This window comes from Lineus longissimus, chromosome 11, assembly GCF_910592395.1.
Source record: "Lineus longissimus chromosome 11, tnLinLong1.2, whole genome shotgun sequence".
NCBI lineage: Eukaryota > Metazoa > Nemertea > Pilidiophora > Heteronemertea > Lineidae > Lineus > Lineus longissimus.
In genome coordinates, this window is record NC_088318.1 from 18,895,418 (window position 1) to 18,914,730 (window position 19,313).

General features: G+C 42.8%; 2 protein-coding genes across 9 annotated transcripts in view; one reads left to right on the forward strand and one right to left on the reverse strand.

The window, feature by feature from the left end:
* The window catches only part of LOC135495533 (uncharacterized), an 88,719-nt gene that overhangs the window by 55,551 nt on the left and 13,855 nt on the right, over positions 1 to 19,313 (forward strand). For 5 of the 7 annotated variants that reach the window (XM_064784281.1, XM_064784285.1, XM_064784284.1 and 2 more), the window contains 7 exons: positions 31 to 137; positions 9,449 to 9,738; positions 10,227 to 10,394; positions 13,450 to 13,614; positions 13,894 to 13,932; positions 15,656 to 15,774; positions 17,623 to 17,843. In XM_064784281.1, the coding sequence (XP_064640351.1) occupies positions 102 to 137; positions 9,449 to 9,738; positions 10,227 to 10,394; positions 13,450 to 13,614; positions 13,894 to 13,932; positions 15,656 to 15,774; positions 17,623 to 17,843 (1,038 nt within the window). In that variant the 5' untranslated portion in view covers positions 31 to 101. The remainder of the gene's footprint in view (positions 1 to 30; positions 138 to 9,448; positions 9,739 to 10,226; positions 10,395 to 13,449; positions 13,615 to 13,893; positions 13,933 to 15,655; positions 15,775 to 17,622; positions 17,844 to 19,313) is intronic. The other 2 variants (XM_064784287.1, XM_064784288.1) reach the window with 2 other exon arrangements.
* LOC135495939 (uncharacterized) lies at positions 831 to 5,757 on the reverse strand. 2 transcript variants are annotated; one of them, XM_064784976.1, is made up of 3 exons: positions 5,687 to 5,757; positions 2,914 to 3,125; positions 831 to 2,797 (listed from the first exon to the last, which is right to left on the reverse strand). In XM_064784976.1, exons 1-3 carry the CDS (start codon positions 5,714 to 5,716, stop codon positions 2,644 to 2,646), a joined length of 396 nt encoding a protein of 131 aa, XP_064641046.1. In that variant the 5' UTR covers positions 5,717 to 5,757; the 3' UTR covers positions 831 to 2,643. The 2 variants fall into 2 exon arrangements, with proteins under 2 accessions (XP_064641046.1, XP_064641044.1); XM_064784974.1 differs by lacking the exon at positions 5,687 to 5,757 and adding an exon at positions 3,470 to 3,728.

Consider the following 19,313-nt stretch of genomic DNA (forward strand, 5'->3'; position numbering starts at 1 on the left):
TTTTCCATTCTTTTCTTTTCTTCTGACCAGAAAGCTACCTGGTCATCCAGAGCTACCTGCTAAACCCTATCCCACCTTTTGGTGGAAGGATATACCAGTCAATGAAGATGTTTTCCCGAAATCGAAACCGCAAGAAGGTAATGTCTGCATGTTTTTTACGTAATCTGTAAGTTCTGTGTTGTTATCTTCAGGTGATTTGTCATTGTTTTTCCCCGAATATTCTAACTATTTCAGCATCTCGGCGTGGTGATAAAGTGATATATTCACAGGGAGGAAGCTACCTGTAGATGAGACATTTCCATTTGTCTGTCTCATAGCCCTCTATTCATCCAAGTCATCACCTGAGTTGTTTTCAAATGCCTATGCATCCCATGTAAGGCTGTCAGAGGTTCAGATCGTTTCGAAGTCTAAAATCAACACACATTCTAATGCTACTATCCGTTTTGGCAACTCTCACCAATCCAGAACTCCAAGGGCCAGGCCAATTGGCTTGTTTAAGTATCTAGGCTGCTGCCGACAATTTGATGTTTGAAAGCAGACTTTTTTTTGAGATCAGGACAATGATAGAATCGGGTTCTGACTAACTTCTGTCTCTCCTACTATCGTGATATCATCGACTGCAGCATTGGGTGGTGTTGAGTGAATTTCAACAAGACCCACACTACAGGGCAAATGGCACATCACAGTAACAACAACAAAAGATGGATGAATCTTTTGTCATGAGGATTGTGCAGTGAATAAAGAAAGCAACGTATGACATCCACCTGGTGCATTGTATTCACATTCATTCGAATTTTTTATCATTTAAAATAACACATGTAACTTTGCGAACACGCATTTGTATTTCACAATAGGCTTCACTTTCATCACACATCATTTTGATAATGTTCAACACTTAATGCCATTTATGTAAACGATTCATCAATATTTCGTCCAATGTGACCTGTGGATCAACCTGGTGCATCATTATACGAAATGTTCAGAGAGAGAGAGTTGAAATACGCGGCGCTGGCAGATGTTATTTTAATGGGTATTATTTCATATACATATATCAAATGGTCTTGCCAGACGATTTGGCTCAGATAATTCACATAGAATGATCTTCAATGGTTTTATTATACGCTGCATTGGCCGCGTCTTTTTCAATAAAATGTTAAGGTAATTTGGCTGAAAAGATTGCTCGATATAGGGGAAACTAATGTCTCGACGATGCTTTGACACTGTTTTGAGTTTAGTCTAGGGATAAACACCATCTCAGTGATGTCATCTAGTTTCTTACATTCTAAGGTGACATCTTCAACTTGACAGAATGAACACATTCGGTAACCTTTTGGTGTCCTAACATTGGTCTAGACTCTGCTTGAACAAAAGTCACTGACATGTTGATTGAGGATGGAGTTTACCCGTGTGTAGTTGATTGGCTGAAACGAACGCACCACGAGATCAAAACCAGTTTTCCACGGTTTACTAAATATCCGATAGATATCATTTGAATTCCATTGGGCCCGATCACATGACGTTTTTTATCCAATGGAACCGTGGATTAGCGGTGGTCATGGAATTGGGGTTTCTGGTCGTGGAACGTTTATTTCGATCAAGCATGTCTGTCACAACAGCAACAGTTGTAACAGGAAACATCCGCCCACTGGACGGTCGATCGGCGCCTCTCCCTAGCAGCGAGTCAGAAGTGTAAAGCCCGCAGCACACTAGCCGCCAACTTTGGCGACAAGAAGAGTTCAGCTGACGCCTCTCGACGCCGAAGTTGGCGGCCAGTGGATCCCGGTCAGAGCACACCTGCCCAGATATTTGGCGTTTAGTTGCGGCAAGTGGCGTCAAGTTACGTTCGCCGACGCCGTTCGTAGCAGACTAGGGATTTTTCAGGCGTTCAGGACTCTTGCGGCAAAAAACGCCTGTGAACGCCGAAGTTGGCGGCTAGTGTGCTACGGGCTTTAGCCTACTCGCTTTAGATCTACCATTTCCCATTGCCATGATTGCAAGGACCTGTCAAATGAAACGGGTACCCATCATGATTGTCCGCCGGGATAGTTCCGCTGTACAAATAACCAGTGCAAAGTGTGTAAATTGGACCACATAAGGTGATCTAATCCCAGGCTGTTCAGATCGACTCTCTCTATTATATCCACTGCACGCAATGCAAACAACTCCTCCGCTCAATCAGCGGCCGGGTTGTCTTGATCACCTCAGGAAATCATATCTCGATGTTGTCAGAGGTAAAGTCATCATCTAATTGGACATACTTTGAAGATTACAAATTGGCTTTATTTGCAATTCGACCGCAAACACAAGGTGCTGAGTTACAAGACTGACGAGCATACTTCCCGCCACATGCAGCCTGTGTCTATGACCACAACGACTTTACAAGTGTGACGGGGTGTCACTGTAGGTTCCGGATGCATTCAGTGGTTCATCTGTCGACACTCTCACTCTCTAAGGTCACAGACTACTACAGCTCAGGGGCTTTAACATTTGCATCGAATGAATCTGAACAACAGCGGTTGGAAGACGGTTAACACATGGTTTTCAAATTTGATTTCATGTGCATCAGAAACAAACAAATTAGAGAATCAATCCAATGGTATGGCATCAGAATCACCCTGAACTGATCATAACGCGCGAGGCTTCTTAGAGCCCCCTCTCATTCTTCTTGAAGCATCTGAACTCGATCCCAGTGGCATGAGGACTAAAACTCATTGATCGCATCCAGCTGAACATAGCCATGCACATCTCACAGTCTGGGTGGACAGCGAACACTTCCTTTCCTCCTTCGTGGGTAAACCTGCAAGAAGAGTATAACGTAAGTGATCAGAGCACCAGATGCAGCCTGCAGATCACAGGATGGTTACAAATACCAGCATATGTCTGTATAAGAAATGTGGGAGGTTGTGTCTGTACCTGACTCCGCCGCTTCCGCAAGGAAACGAGCTGTTGTATACCCTCCCCCGATCTTGGAATCTGACGATACCACGATTATCCGCCTGGAACCGGAAGTCATGAAATTGGCCATTCAGGTCGGTCCAGGTGACCCAAAGTCTTAGTCTGTCCTTTCCATAGAAACGATCATACGTCCTGGCGTTCCTTATTTCAGTATACCCGTCGGGGAATGCCTTAAACAAAAACAAAGACAGTCGTTAAAAAGCGAATAGTTTTAACATTTACAGTCTTATTTAGTCTTTCAATCATTGGTTGAAGTTGCCTTCAAACATTGATAAAACAACATAGACAACCTCCCATACAACAGAACACGCTGCATGGATAAAACAACAGAAGAGTGGCAAGCCTAGCGGAGGCCATATTGGACGGAGTCATTGAGATGGCTAACAACGCCCTACCATGACTGCACAGATGCAACACCAATCCTATATTGTAACCGAGATATCCTAGGATTACCATTCCTTTCACATCGCCCAGAGTACGTACGGGTGGTCTTTCTCAGGATTGGGACACCTACCATACAGTAGTACACACTGCACAGGCACAACCCCACAATGGTCGCCAGTGTCATTATCCAGAATCTGACTTCCAAACTAGTTTACGATATCGTGGGTAGGTAATAAACTCTGTCCTTGTTCTTTGGGATGTGGCCGAGACAGAGGATCATGGAATCAACTGTTACAGCCAAGTGTAGACCGGACTGGCGTGATCGCAGAAAACGGCCTATTCCAAAAACTGATATTGTTTTTCCACTGTTGCATTCAAATGAGGCATCAGTCGATTAACTTCTGACCCAATTTTCGATAGGTACTGCTCTGCCCAGACCAATCAACACAACGATTTGGTTGAAAACCAAAACGATTATAACAAATTAGTCTATCGAGATGGAGACCAATTTACTTTAGTGATCGAAGCTTTGCTGAGATCAGGCCTTTATTAAAGAGAAGCTTTCATGGGTGGGGATATTTTCTTTCCCTCGCAAGCAAGGCCTGTATGCAGGGTTGCAGCAATGAGATTAGCCATTCGGTTGAATAACCTCTAAGAAACAAGAGAAGCAATAAAAGTTTATGTTTTACTTGACACGTAGTATGGATATCTTGCTAAACAGTTCGATCACGTCGTGACATCTAGTCGATCCTCCATTAGCGATGTGAGGGGCGTGTGATGGCACCCAGGGGAGTAATCACTGGCAATAAGGTGAAGCTCTTCACAGTGTCTCCCAATCAAATAGATCTGGCAAGTAAAAATAGGTGGTGGAGTTCATCATGCGGATCAACACTGACTGGGTGTGTTCATTGTGAACGATTTTAAACTTTCCGCCCCGACATACGAACTGCTGCTTTCCAGTGACGATCGATTTGATGATTACCTGGCCGCAATCTGACCCCACCCAGCTCATTCAGTTCGTAGACAACAACACCAGCTGAAGCAATGATCATGTCGAGACGACTGTCTCATCCCCATCTTTGTGGTTGTTCGTGGCCGCCTTTTCCTGCTAAGATAATTGGTCCTCACACTAAGAAGGCTCGTAATTAGTGTTGGGATAATCACCTGAGTACAGCTTTACTTACCTTTAGTTTGTGAGTTAAGGTAAATAGTTGGCCTTTCATTGGTTCGTGTACGTATTCCTAATTAAGAGCGCTGAGATATTTTTTAAATTTGTAATACATGTAATGACACGCATACATTATCGCTTCAAATTCGACTTAATGTCTGTTTGCTGGATTTCGCGGCCAGTTGTACGAGCTAATCGGCATCATCCCTTAGGAAATACAGTAACTCTCTATTTGACATTGCCAATGATTGCACCGCCTCAGTGGTGAACACTATTGGCCAGCACTGACTTCACATCGCTGGGTTAGGGGTTTGGGTTAAGGTCGACCTGTACCTCGTACAATACATGGAGAGTGGTTCCACATAACGTCATCAACTGCCTTGTTGATGGGAAAGACAAAAGAGAGCAAGCCCAAATAACCATGACAGGCAGGTAAGTCAGCCCTGACAAATCATTGTTCCGGCCACCAACATGACTGGCCGTGAAAACACTTGATTGGATAACATACATTCAGGGAATTGTCTATTGCAGAATATATCAATTGTTTGACTAACGACTACACGTAATGTCCACGTTCAGCCAACCTGATCTATTGTCCAGTAAGTAATAAGCTGGACAATAGATCTATTACCATTGTCTTACGCCCCCAACATGCCAAGAGTCATGTTAATGCTATCTTCTCTCATGTTTAGCTCTGTACTGTAGTAAGACTGGCTTCAGGGTACCAAAGTCAGTTTGACTGATCCCTAGCCCCGGATACAGTATTAATGAATTGGCCCCAAGATCAATTAACTGCCCATCATTGTAGATCACTGCCATTCAGTTTTTGCATTGCTTGATACGGCGCTTGATACTTGTGACGGCCAGTAGCTGAGATACAAATCACCATATCAGTCATCTTGACCAACCGGCTTACTTCCTATTCATCAGATGATGACAGCTTATAGATAATGTGTGCGTGAACATTGATCACGGAACTGACCTTAACTTCAAGCTGGGAATTCGGATTAGAAGATGAAAACGTTGCGTAGGAAGACTTAGATGAACGGAGATCTGCCAGTCTTAAAAATGGTGGTAGTAACAATGAGGATTACCAAGAAGAATACAAGATAGATTGTTATCTGTCAGCCTACGGGGAAAGAAGCCATACTGGTAGCGTTTGTTACGTCGTTCACGTACCTTTGTGATTAGTTCAAGAGCTGAAGCCATAGATGATTCTCACAATCGTGTCTGGACATGAAAAATAAAATCGTACTCACTGCTGAAGCTCAGAAGCCGTGTTCAAGCCGAGCGTGGCTCAGAATTTCATAACTCCTCTTTCACTATTTAAATATTGGTCAGTTGTGATGGGACCTCCGTCCAAATTGATAGAAGCCGGGTGTGATGTATGGATGCCATTTACCTTCCATTGAGAGTAGGGACGTTTAATGGCACCATTTGTCTTGCTACTGTGTCATGAACGCTATCAGGTTACGATGAGTGGAATATCACTTAATTCTAGTAAACATGCACCATTGGTGGATAGAGTAGACCTCTCTTTGTTTATTAACTGTGGATTAGTTTCATCTCGTAGCTGCAGCGTGAATCAATGTGACGAGTGGATTGAGTTCACAGAGATATTTGTTTTTTGCGTTCAATCGTGGTTTTATAGCTATATTAGCTACTTGTTAGCTGGTATACATAATTCAGGGAGAGCTGCGGTATATATTCACTCCAATTCTATACGGACATATAAATCTCCCGTCAGGTCCTTCTAAGGGTTTAACATTTCAGACTTAGTTAAAATGATCGCAATAACACGAACTGCGCCGCCAATCTTTGAGTAAAACTCGAAACCGCCTTGGGCAAACTGACAGCGTCTCTTAATGAACTCCTTATACGTGTGTCGTAAATCCTCTAACATTTCATATAAAGGCTCCCTGATGGTTCCAAATCGATTAGATTGGAGATAATGCGCGGCAAATTTGTTTCCCCAGGAGGTAGCAAGAGTGTCGCTAAGTATGCGGAAGCTGACTGACACTGGTGATCAGTTTGCCACGTTATTGACACTCACTTAGGGATTAAAAGTGGTCGAAGGGGTTTGGAGGAATTGAGCCCTACTCGATGGAGACCATGTTTCCCGGCTGGACAAATTCCCTGATTCCGATCACTTAGTATCAAAGGAGCGGTGTCGCCAATGTTGGCAAGTGATGCGCTGTAGTACACTGCGTTTAGAGCAGGAACCGGACATCACCATTACATTGCAAGTGCGAATGCGATTTCCAACAGCTCTCGAGTTCGAAATTCGATTCATTTCATGGTAAAGTGTTGAAGATGTTCGTTCTTACCAAAAGGAGAATCGGGATCCCGGTATAGAATGTATCATGTGTATCACTAACCATGTTTTATATCAGGGCTGGATCGGTTGTTCAAAACAAGATATACTTGAACCGACGGACCAAATATTATAGTCATGCCGCGGCGGTTGCCAAATCGGGAATACCCTCTCGAGACTTTGTGAAATCAGATCTCTGCATACAGATGCATAACCATGACGTACATTCTACATCCTTTGTATGCACAGCGAACCCATCATTTCTAGTTTCAAAGTTGTGCACTTAAAAACATGTTTATCTGCATTCAACAGAGCCAACTCCTAAAATTTATCTATTCCCATCGCTACCATTTATTCCCCATTTCCATATTCGACAGACGCTGGCTCACGGCAGAACATTACCGCAGAAAGCTGTCTGTGATGTCACAGATCGGGCCCCCTCGAGGTGGGTTTATTCATGCTGTAGCTGTGACGAAGAATTGAAATTAGTACGGCGTTCGTGTTCATACAATGTATTTACTGGTGGCCCAGGAAGATGTTTAGCGCCAGTAACTATATTGGACGATTTTTATATAGGAGGAAACTGGAAAGCCCGGAGGGAGCCTATGCTGTTGTAGTTGCTCTATTTCTTATACAATATCATATGTCTGCGTAGAACAACCATGTTCCACAAACTAAGTTTTTTTCTGACCTTGGACAATTTTGACTTTTTTTTCTGCTAATCCTTACCCTAACCCGGAAAAAGATTCTAAGTCTAAAATTTTTTTTCACTTTTTTTTTGTTTTCGGCTCAAAATGAACCAATATCATCAGTCCCAGAACTGTCTTAAAGTTGAAAATATTTCTGAGTCCAAACTTTTTTCACTTGTTTTGTTGTCGGCTCAGTGAAACCAATATCATCAGTCCCAAAACTTTTTTGACTTTGAAAATTTTGTGGATATCCCTTGGAATCTGTATGTTATATACAGTAACCGGCCCAAGGCGAAGGCTTCCTTACGTACGTTTATTATCCTGAATATCCTATTAGATTTGCGGCCCATCTGTGCGACATGAACGGCAGACACTCGCCTGAATGGACGTCGGTCTTGGTTACTCTAATAATGACAACCATATAACAGATTACTCCTTCATATCTTGTAGCAGATGGTTCCTTTGTAACCTTCTCAAACGCGCTTTGAATGATAACTTGATTACCAAGTCACGTAGTTTTTGAATAATTTGTGAGATCTGACAGGATGGTGCAGGGAGCGCATCCACGAATTCGTTCTCCCTGGACTTTACTGTTGTGATTGGAATGCAGTCTGCAAATTGGATTGCCTAAACTGTTGGGGAGTTCCATTACTGTGCATTGGTTTCAAATAAAAATCATACATAATGTCAAGTATGGATCCGAGGGTTTGGACTGGACTGATTCTATCTGTTTACAATGGTGACAGGCAGTCGTCGTAAAACGATCTCTCTCCCACTACGACGGGTAACCAGCCTCTCACTTATCACACATAACGAGGAAGACAACCTATATCCCAAGACCAATCAAGAAAAACCTCCGAGCTCATTTAAATAATGTGTCGATTCAATTGGATTAGAATTCTGCCGATTCCCAATTGGTGAATAACTTGCTTACATATCAATGTCCCGTATCTCTACAAGGAGAACCAAGGTTTGGATCTAAATCACGAGCAGATTAACTTGCCAAATAGTAGAGGTAGGATATATCCACGAAGATTACAACCTTGATCTGCACTTCATGTGATTGTAAATGCAACTTAAATACCTTATAATCTCATGACTTAAGCATCACGACGTAAGCACTCTTTTTGAAATACCATCTATCTCATGTACCCGGTATTCTTATCAAGGATACTGCCGGTATTTCCCAAATAGCATCATGTCACATGAATTAATAATATACGTGTATGTTTTGTAAACGCATGTGGCTACGAAGCTGTATAGTTAACATTTCATGAAATGCACACAGACAACCTGGAATCACAACTCACAACGAGCTTTTGTCTCGTTGAGGCGCTAAAAGTAGCTGCCTTCGAAAATGAGATCTTCATCAAATCTTGCTGTGAAATGTGACAGTACAACTTGAAACAATACTTGCCGAAGTATTATTCGATCAACTTAAGTCAGTACAAATGGATGAATACCTCGTGGCGGTGTAAAACGTTAGACATATGAAGCTTGTTTGGATTTTGTCTCTGCCCCTAAGGAAAGAGTCAGATTTACTGAGAAGACAAGATAATTATTCAGATATTGCAGACACCTCGAGCTGAGTGGTGACTGCAACCTGTCGTTGGTTTAGCTATCAATTTCAATTAGTTTATTAGGCTCTTCAAACATTACGTGCGCAGAGCAGAAAATGTGAATTTCGAATATGAACAAATTCATCTAGGTGACGGTGACAAAGGGGCTGCGTGTGACCCACTATGACTTGCACGTGGGAATGCTGTCAGCGTCGACCGTTCAGCCCCTAGCTCCTTCACACGAGGTGATGTGTAAGCTTGGAGTGATGAACAATCCCGCCGCGACCAACAGTAAAGCGTGAAGCTGGTGCAACACGTCCGTTCAGTCAGTTTCACATCTTCCCTTTTTTATCAATACCTTCACCATCTCTCTTTGCAGAAGGACATGAACCATAGCAGCGAGGCTAACAGGGACGTGCTGAACAACTCCAAGCTGTCCCATCACCCAGAGATACTGGCGATGGGGGAGCTGCCCCCTAACAGCAACGCTGGATCCCTTAACCAGCAGAACGACGCCATCTCTAAGTACATCCTCGCCTTGGCTGAGAAGCACAAAACGGCCAAAAAGGAACCACAGACGTGGCGGACATTTCTTCATAACTTTGCCAAAAATTCCACATTTCATGGCGTCCGGCATGTTTTTGATAGTTCATCCTTTCTAGCAAGAAGGTGAGTCAATGAGACATGTGGCGCAAGTCACGTATGATGTGTGTCCCATGTACCGTGATTACGTTTGCCAATCTACCACCAAAAAGACGGACGATAAATAATTTCATTAGTGGCGTATTTAGGCGGTAATTTGAGGCAGACTGTCACCAATGAATCCCCTAGAACCTCCGCGGTAATAATGTTAAATCTTGAATGTAAGATTTATTAGAATTATGTAGATGCGTTGCGAAGCTATCACGCCAGGTGTACAATGTATATCAAATTGCTTGGCAAGTAAACAGAAAAAGCATCCGAGGCTTGGTGTTACCATTTTCATATGCCATAATTTGACTTTGAACTTCTCCTAGACTGAAGAGTACCAATTTGTACTGGGATCGAGGGAAGTCGTCATCTTTTATCATACCGCGTAGGCGATAGAAAAACTGGTATCACTTTCTTCAGACACGTGTACATAAACCAATAAACTTTGCCCATCATTTCGTTTTCAGAATCCTGTGGGGTCTTCTCATCCTAGTATCAATGGGCTTCCTCCTCAATCAGGTCATTGACCGCATTCTTTATTTTTCCCGAAATCCTGTCACTGTGAAAGTCGAGGTGAACTTTAACAAGACGCTGAGATTTCCCGCCGTCCTGCTTTGCAACCAGAATTCCTTCAAGTGAGTATGCCCTTGAGTAGCTGGTAGATATACACGTTTTATTATCCTTTTTGTCAACACACGTAGCGAAAGCTTTGATTTTAGGCTGCTTATTGCTTAAAATGCTTTATAATTTAGCGTAGACGTTGATTAAGATGTGTAGAAATGTATTGGAGTCACACTGTAGGTTCGAATCAGTGCAAACGCAATTCCTGCTCAATCAGAAGACTCATGGCGGGAGTGTTGTGAAATTTACATTCGACCGACGCGAGTGCGTTGGTCGAATCATGGTTCTCATATACGACAGGTAATCAAATCAGCGTTCATGTAAAGATGATCTGTATCAGAGAAGCAAGGACCTCTGGCTATGTCTCAGTTTTCCTTTGTAATATGAATGAGTGATTGAAATATTCATATGCAAGGAGACTACAGAAAAAGAGGTGCATCGCCTTGGGCAAGAGACTGCGCTTTCTATACGGAAAGGAACCTGCCGATGTAGTGGCGAGGACATGTTCTTAGCCAACGACTCTAAGTGGAATAGCGGAGGATGCGTAGTGTGGTAAAATCGGTAATGGTCTTGCCACTGGTAGCGCCTAGACATGCTATAAGACAATAGCATGATAGAACAATGGTCCGTCTTATAAATCTATTTTCTCAACGCATACGCTCTGAGCAATAGTGTCGGTGCAGCGGAGCATAACATAGTTAACTGCGTGCGTGGACAAAACCGATTGGCCCATTATAATCAGGTCAAATATCAGACGAGCCTAGATAGGATACTGTTTGTCAATAATTGAATATTTCAAAGAATGAACTGACTTTCAGAAGCCGCCGCAGGTTGAGTCGGTGATAAAACCTGAATGTGTAAATTGGGAGAAGTTTGACGAACACTGTTATTGCTCTACATGAGATCAAAAGCAACCAACGAGACTGCAGTTGAAAGTGGAAAACTGTCCAACGGAAACCAATATCTTCCATATTTGTCTGAGAAATTACTCTGATTGTCCATGGCAGGAGAACATAACCTTTCCGGGTACACATCATGATTGTCATACGAAATGGTGGAGATGAAACGGTTTAACGGTTTTTTTTCGTGTGGTTCTTGTTCTGACAGATTCGTTCAATGCATTATCAAGACGTGGTTATTCTTGTCTGGCGATGAAGGGCATCAATACGCTGGCTTGAAAGATGTTGGATATCATTGGCTGGCAACAGGTACAGGAGCGCTCATAAGAGTGGTGAGGCCGTCGAGTTGCCGTCTTGAATAATGCCATGGCTATTAACCTCCAAGTCGTAGGCCTGATCCTTGACATCATGGTTAAGCCAACCGTGTACACATGCACACTAGTTCATGTACTGATGCGAAGTATTCAATTCCAGCTGAAAGATTGGCATTGGACTACACACTGTAGGGGTATTTAACATTTACAGTTCGAAAGGTTGTCTCATTCGGCTGGCCTAGCTTTTGCGGGCTGGATTTCTCTGGCAACCGACCGAGCATCTACCACCAATCTGCTATCATTGAAATGAACCTCAATCAAATTGGTCCGTACGAAACGCCTTCAAGCTGCAGGCGCCGGATGATTTAATCATCACATAATGTCATAAGGATCCGCAACGAAGTGTCTCGATCGCTAAATCCGATCGCAATCTGGGACCTGTTATCCAGTTCCTTATTTGATGAAGCAGAGTTTAACAGGAAAATAGACTTAATCTAATGAAATCAGTATGTTACGGCTCACATGACTTTGCGGCAGACTCCTGTTCAGTAGATGATTTCAACTATTAGCGCCCTTGGGTTCCTGCTGTTGCGTGGAACTTGTTGAGACGTAGATTCCTCAGACAAGGCTTTAAAGTCGATGACCTGAAAATGTATTATTCGTACCTTAAGTGAACCAATGTAAGGCAGTTCGTCATGTATGTGTTACTTTAGATCCCCACTGATGGCCTCAGTTGGTTTCCCCCTCTTAATGTTCCCCCTCTTTCTACAACGCATTCTTTTCAATGGCAAGCGCTAAATCGATGCTACAAACGACTAAATAATGTATTTTTTTTCACGGATGTAATTTATATTATGTTTGCATGAATAGACAATTTATTCAAACCATAAAAACCCAAGGGGAGACATTTATAAAATTTAGACGACAACACGGAAATTTATATCAGATGTTCTCAATTTTGCTTCCTCGGCTTCTAATAGCGGCTGTTTCGCCAAAGGGCTAAGAGTTAGCCTGCGATGTGAAAACAACAGTCTACATTGCACATGTAGAAGATTTGGCTAAGCATCGAAATGATGGTGCTATCATAAGAGCATATTTTGGTAGGATGGTTGTTTCTCGGTGTCGTATCTAATTATTGTGAGCCTAGAAACAGAATCTGAAGTTTGCAAGATGCAATCAGAGCTATTTCTGTAATGCAAGGAGTGCATCATGCTGGCTACGTCCCTGTCATCGCAGCTATCTAACACCATTACACACTTGAGTAGCTAGGCGTTGAAAACGATGGAGACTTGGCGCCTTGGGGGTCGTTTAGATTTAGGACGTGATTTGCAAGGATATCATAAACTAAAAACCTAAGGCAACGAAGCCGCCATCATGAGTTGATGGTTCAGTAAAAGATACATCATATCACAATAAATTCACAGATCGTGCACTAAACGACATCAGCGATTAGTTCATTGACAGGTTTACGATGATTTGCTGCCACTGATTGGAGGACAACTTGATACTGTTTATTAGGTTTGTGGACTTTGAAGTTGTTTATGAGCATCTGACGAGAAAAGACAATTTTTTGAAAGGTGGTTGCGAATATCAGTGGAGCAGAAAGGTTTTCGTACTGAATTGTGGAAAATAAGGTCATAAACATTTTCGCAGTGCCACGAACTTGTTTGTGACTGATCCAATAGCTTACTTTCCTTCTGGTAAACCTTGGCGTGATACTGTGACAAGAGATCGTACTCTTAAGATGAAGCTCTTGAAGTAACATCTTTTCGGATTGGCTTCTGTTAGCATCTGTATTCCTAAAGTGCACTTTTAACTCCTTGCTTTATTTTCAAATTTTGAACGTCCATTTTCAGGATAACCGAAGCGGTTAGGCTAGGCTATAAGTCCATGTTAGATGACCTGTACTCTAAAGATGAAGTTGACCGCCCAGAAGTGTTAAAGAAACACAACTTCTCTCACGTCCAACTTGATGAATTGTTTCTTTCTACTGCACACAAGAAAGAAGACATGATAGTTAGGTGAGCAATGCGCGTCTTGTAAATTGCAAATTGACCACATTTGTGTCTGCTGTGAATCTGGGAAAACACAGACTTCACTCAAAGAAATAAATCTGTTTCGGTCTGTTTCTGCAACAACTAAATGATAAATGAGTGATATATCTTGACTGCACTAACTGCATTGCCAGATCGAGCCAAGTACTGGTGTGGAGTTTTCACATCACCTGGCGTTATGGTGTTCTCTTAAGGGCGTCACTGCGCCATGCTGACTGGCACTCACCTGGACCCTTGCTCTTTCAGTTGTAGTTGGAAATATAGAAATTGCGATGAACCCCTTAAGTAAGTAGGGAACGGGCTGTCGGCATCCAGCTCGGCTGCGCCAGCTGTCACGAGGGTATGGATGGCTTTGTCAAGTGATGTAATGGACTCCGGTATGAATCCAATTTGGCTACTTTTCACAAGGGCTTTGACGAAACAAAAACCATGACCCCATGATCTAACAGGCGTCTGAAAAGTTGCCCTCGAATTCGTCTTTTTGCTTATATCGCTTGACAAAACTATCATATCCTAATGACAGCCAGCGCTAAGTAGCGGTGGTCGTAGTGACGCTGGTGGCCCGTTGAGGTTTTGGTTCAAGTTGGAGGCAGGGTTGGCCTCCAACAAGGCATTGATTGTTGATCATGGTATTGACGAGAGCTTTTCTTGACCTGTCAAGGAACTTAGTTAGACGCTCTTCTCATCATGCCTACTGTGTGGTGTAGCCATTGTCAATGTCCTCACTATGCCTTCTGTGTGGTGTAGCCATGGTCAATATCCTCACCATGCCTACTGTGTGGTGTAGCCATGGTCAATGTCCTCACCATGCCTTCTGTGTGGTGTAGCCATTGTCAATGTCCTCACCATGCCTACTGTGTGGTGTAGCCATGGTCAATGTCCTCACCATGCCTTCTGTGTGGTGTAGCCATTGTCAATGTCCTCACCATGCCTACTGTGTGGTGTAGCCATGGTCAATGTCCTCACCATGCTTACTGTGTGGTGTAGCCATGGTCAATGTCCTCACCATGCCTACTGTGTGGTGTAGCCATTGTCAATGTCCTCACCATGCCTTCTGTGTGGTGTAGCCATGGTCAATGTCCTCACCATGCCTACTGTGTGGTGTAGCCATGGTCAATGTCCTCACCATGCCTACTGTGTGGTGTAGCCATTGTCAATGTCCTCACCATGCCTACTGTGTGGTGTAGCCATGGTCAATGTCCTCACCATGCCTACTGTGTGATGTAGCCATGGTCAATGTCCTCACCATGCCTACTGTGTGGTGTAGCCATGGTCAATGTCCTCACCATGCCTACTGTGTGGTGTAGCCATGGTCAATGTCCTCACCATGCCTACTGTGTGGTGTAGCCATTGTCAATGTCCTCACCATGCCTACTGTGTGGTGTAGCCATTGTCAATGTCCTCACCATGCCTACTGTGTGGTGTAGCCATTGTCAATGTCCTCACCATGCCTACTGTGTGGTGTAGCCATGGTCAATATCCTCACCATGCCTACTGTGTGGTGTAGCCATGGTCAATATCCTCACCATGCCTACTGTGTGGTGTAGCCATGGTCAATATCCTCACCATGCCTACTGTGTGGTGTAGCCATGGTCAATATCCTCACCATGCCTACTGTGTGGTGTAGCCATTGTCAATGTCCTCACCATGCCTACTGTGTGGTGTAGCCATGGTCAATGTCCTCACCATGCCTACTGTGTGGTGTAGCCATGGTCAATATCCTCATCTAGTTCGTGAAGTTGAAATAGCGAGAAACAAGCAAAGAATGAGAGTGTAATTCGCCTCTTTGAAGGATTGTCGGTGTTGCCAAGAACAATGAGACTGTTGGAACCAGTATTGAGTAGAGTCGTTGGCTGTTCATGGCTGCATGGGTATCGAACCATCATGATATGAATATTCTACCCTGACGGTTGGGACTCGGGTACTGTCATGACCTTAGCCAACGACATTGTCTTTGGTGCGTTTTCTATCTGATTACAGTCCAACATATCCTCCTCTATCTTTTCAGTTGTAGTTGGAATGATAAAAATTGTAGCCATATGAATTTTACTCAGGTTCTGACGGATCACGGTGTGTGTTATGTGTTTAATGGGAAAGGTCAGAAGACGTTGTTTGTGTCCGAGTCAGGTAAGTTTGCAGCACCATTCTGTTTAAACTCTCATTCTTGAAGAAGTTGATTACAGTTTAAGTCCTTTCTGGAACACCTAAAGCATATTATCCTTCTTATGGTTGTCAGAAGACTCACGCCGACAGTGAAGTTTTACACCAGGGACCACTTGGTCACTAGTCAAGTGTCCGAGCTACTCGACCACAACAACTCCTTCTGGTCACAGCTACCTGTCTGCTGGCTGTGGAGTTCCATTGATCCTGCGTCACCACAAACCATCAGATTATCGACATATCTAGACATATTGATCTTTTAACTGTTATTGATATAGACCCATGACGCCCTTGTGCTTATTGGCTGTCTTGACTGACTTCCCTCTAGCATGAATGGCTCGTGGTCAAGAACAGCGTCCCCAGTAGAGCATGAGTAAGTAACATGTGCAATAAGCGGCGGGGACGCTGCTGGACACTATTACCTTGATCATTATAACGTACATCACTAGTTATAGGCCAAGCCTATCAGTTATTTGAATTCCCTCCTGGGCAACGCATGAGTATCGAACACAAGGGACAGAAGAGAGATCGCCGCTAGCGCTAGGGCGGAGTTATCACTAACTTAGGCTTGTCGAACTCGTTGGTAATGTCACAAGGGTTTTCGAAATCCGACTCAACCGTGGACATATTGATGCTGAAGCTTACCCATTGGTAGTATCAGAGACAGCAATATATTGAGCCTCGTGCACTCATCCTAAAATTATATATGTTCTTGATTTCGCCTACGAACACGACATTGCCAATAACTGGAATAAGGACTATTGACCTTGAAAAGGAATTAGCCAACATTATTGGATGGATGACGGCTACACGCTGAACCTATCGTGTCATATTTGAAAGCAACATTGCTTCTTCAGGCAGTAAATACATCAGTCGCGTGAAAAGAAGCATCCCAGAAGTACTATGTATGTTAAAAATCCACAAAGCTGTATTGGAATGTGTGAAATGTTGGTTTTCCAATCAAGGCTACAGCCAAGCTGTGACTTTTTCTGCTAGAACTCTGCTAGAAGGCCAAGCTGAAAAGCGCAAACTATCTCGTGTTGCATCCTGCAGAGGACGTATTCGTTTAGGCTTTAATTTGGAATATGAAAAAAATGAACGAAAAGAAGTTCGCATTGTGAAATCGTACAGCGATTTCACCACTCGTTTAGCCATTGTTTATCGGTCTGAGTTAATTGAACGCCACAGAAGTTCACTTTGATTGGTGTATTCATAATTAAATCATCAACGATATCCAATATATTGGAAAGAAACTCAGCAGAAATTGCAACATTCTCTTTGTCTTTTCTAGCTTATTAAATTAGTTATCGACCAACTGATGACGAATGTTTTTTCCAAAGCATTGTTTACTTGCATCTTTGAGTCGAAACCATAACTTTTTGGTGCGCATTCTTTCTCGCGGTTCAAACGAGTGGTAATATTTGCCAATCCTCAGAATTTTTTCAAGCATTGATTGAGTCGCCGCCGTTTTCATCAATTTCATTTTGGATGAAAAATAGAGTTGTCTTTTTGTGCTGAAGAAGAAACAGTCATGGTGCTGATGTCTACCTGTATGGTAGTCAAGACATTCACGATTTCACTCCTACATTATTAGGTTGTAATAGAGTCAGGCTTTCTACGTAATATGAACTGCACATCGGTTTTGGTGTTGCAACCATATCGGGTTGGCACAACTTTGAGATTGTGGTGGTCAAACAGTATAGTGAAAATCACATTTCATGATCAGCGCTAAGTTTGAGGTGGTTTACAACAGAAATTGATGCCTCACCGTCGGTAAAGGATTTCTAGAGCTTGATTCCAACCTTGTTATTACAGGGGCAAGCTCTGCTCTCCGCGTTGTCCTAAACGTAGAGCAATATGAAAATATGATAGGTCCCTACGATGGTGCCGGGGTGAAGATCCTGCTGTACGATCGGAGAGACATCCCGAGTATAGAGGACCACGGTCAGGGCATTGCCACTGGGACCCATACATACGTTGGCACGCAAGTGGTCATGGTAAGGAAGGAATGTTGTCAGTTCGAAGAATCGAGTGCAGTAAGATTTCAACCATATCTTTAGTGTTTGTCTGTGACGGTGTCAATCCTCTTGTGTTGGAGTTTAGTTTTTAAGAAATAGAAATCCGCACACATTGAAATTCAAAACAAACAATCGCCGAAATACTCAACATGAAATGACCTTGAGGGGAAAGTGACGGCGGGGTAGTATCTGCAGTCCTTTGGGGAAAAATCAGACAAACTGTAAACTACTCATGTTGATGTTTGGAACAAAATGACTTTTTGGTGACTTTTAAGCAAAAAATACTTAATCAAATAATCCACTAACAAGAAAATCAAGTAGTCTGTATCAGATGTGCGGAGCCCTATTTTTGATGGAGTGGAATGTTACTGTACTGCGCGATTCACTGTAAATGTGTGCCTTATTTTGCCTACGCCAGTTCTTATTTCTTGTAACATTTGTTATCTTCCAGTTAAGTCCTTGTTGGGCGAGCACACATGGGCATTAACGGCTTATTTTGTTATTTTACACTGCACTGCACCCGAACAATGCTTATTACATGTGTGGACAAAATGAAAAGTCAAACACGTAACGTACGCTTGTGATTGTCTTCAGCTTATTATTGCTTTAACTGTATTGTCTTCATCATTGAAATACCAAGTATTGAGTTGGAATCTATTATCAATGTCCTGAATACTGCAAATGGATTCATGTCAATGCTTATGCAAGAAGTGAAAGACGAATTGAATATGATGCTGTATTGCAATGAAAGCCTTCATTTAAGGCGATTCGCTTCATAAACATCAGCGAACGCTCAACACCAGATCGATGAGGTGGTAAAAAGCTGTGCGATTGAAGTGTTACAAATTTGCCGCCTGAAGTGAGCGACTTCGACAGATCAAACGTTGAAGTAATTGAAAATCAGGCAGTTTAAAGCAAAATTATCGATCACTTGTGCATGCTTTAGTTTGAATTCATGCGACTTTGGATTTTACCAATGGTTTTGAAATTCAACCAAGAGGAAGTACATCTGACCTGGTTCAAACTCAAGCAAACATTGTGTTGTCAAGAATTACTATGCTGATACTGATCGAGATCCTTTATCTTTATATACAATACGTCGATTTCTTATGTCACTGAGCAATTAGTGTGAAGTTTCTGACTTAGAACCCGACAAACCGACACAATGGAAGCGATCCCAACTAATGGCCACAGAACAAATATCTATCGCCTACGAGAAAATTAATCGCAAATACAGTTAATTTGTCTTTGTTTAGATACGAAATTGTTGGTCAGTCTTTGCTGATACTTGGTGATCAATGATATTCAGGCATCTGTAGTCCGTGTTGATATTGGCATGGACTTCATGGCTCCGCAGGGACTACGCTGTGTCAAACCAGCTAAATGCAACATGAATTTCCTAATAGGCCCAACGTCAAGAAATGTGGACATGAACGATTTTGCCATAAAATCAAAGGGAATCAGAAAAAAAAATATCACGAAAATTCT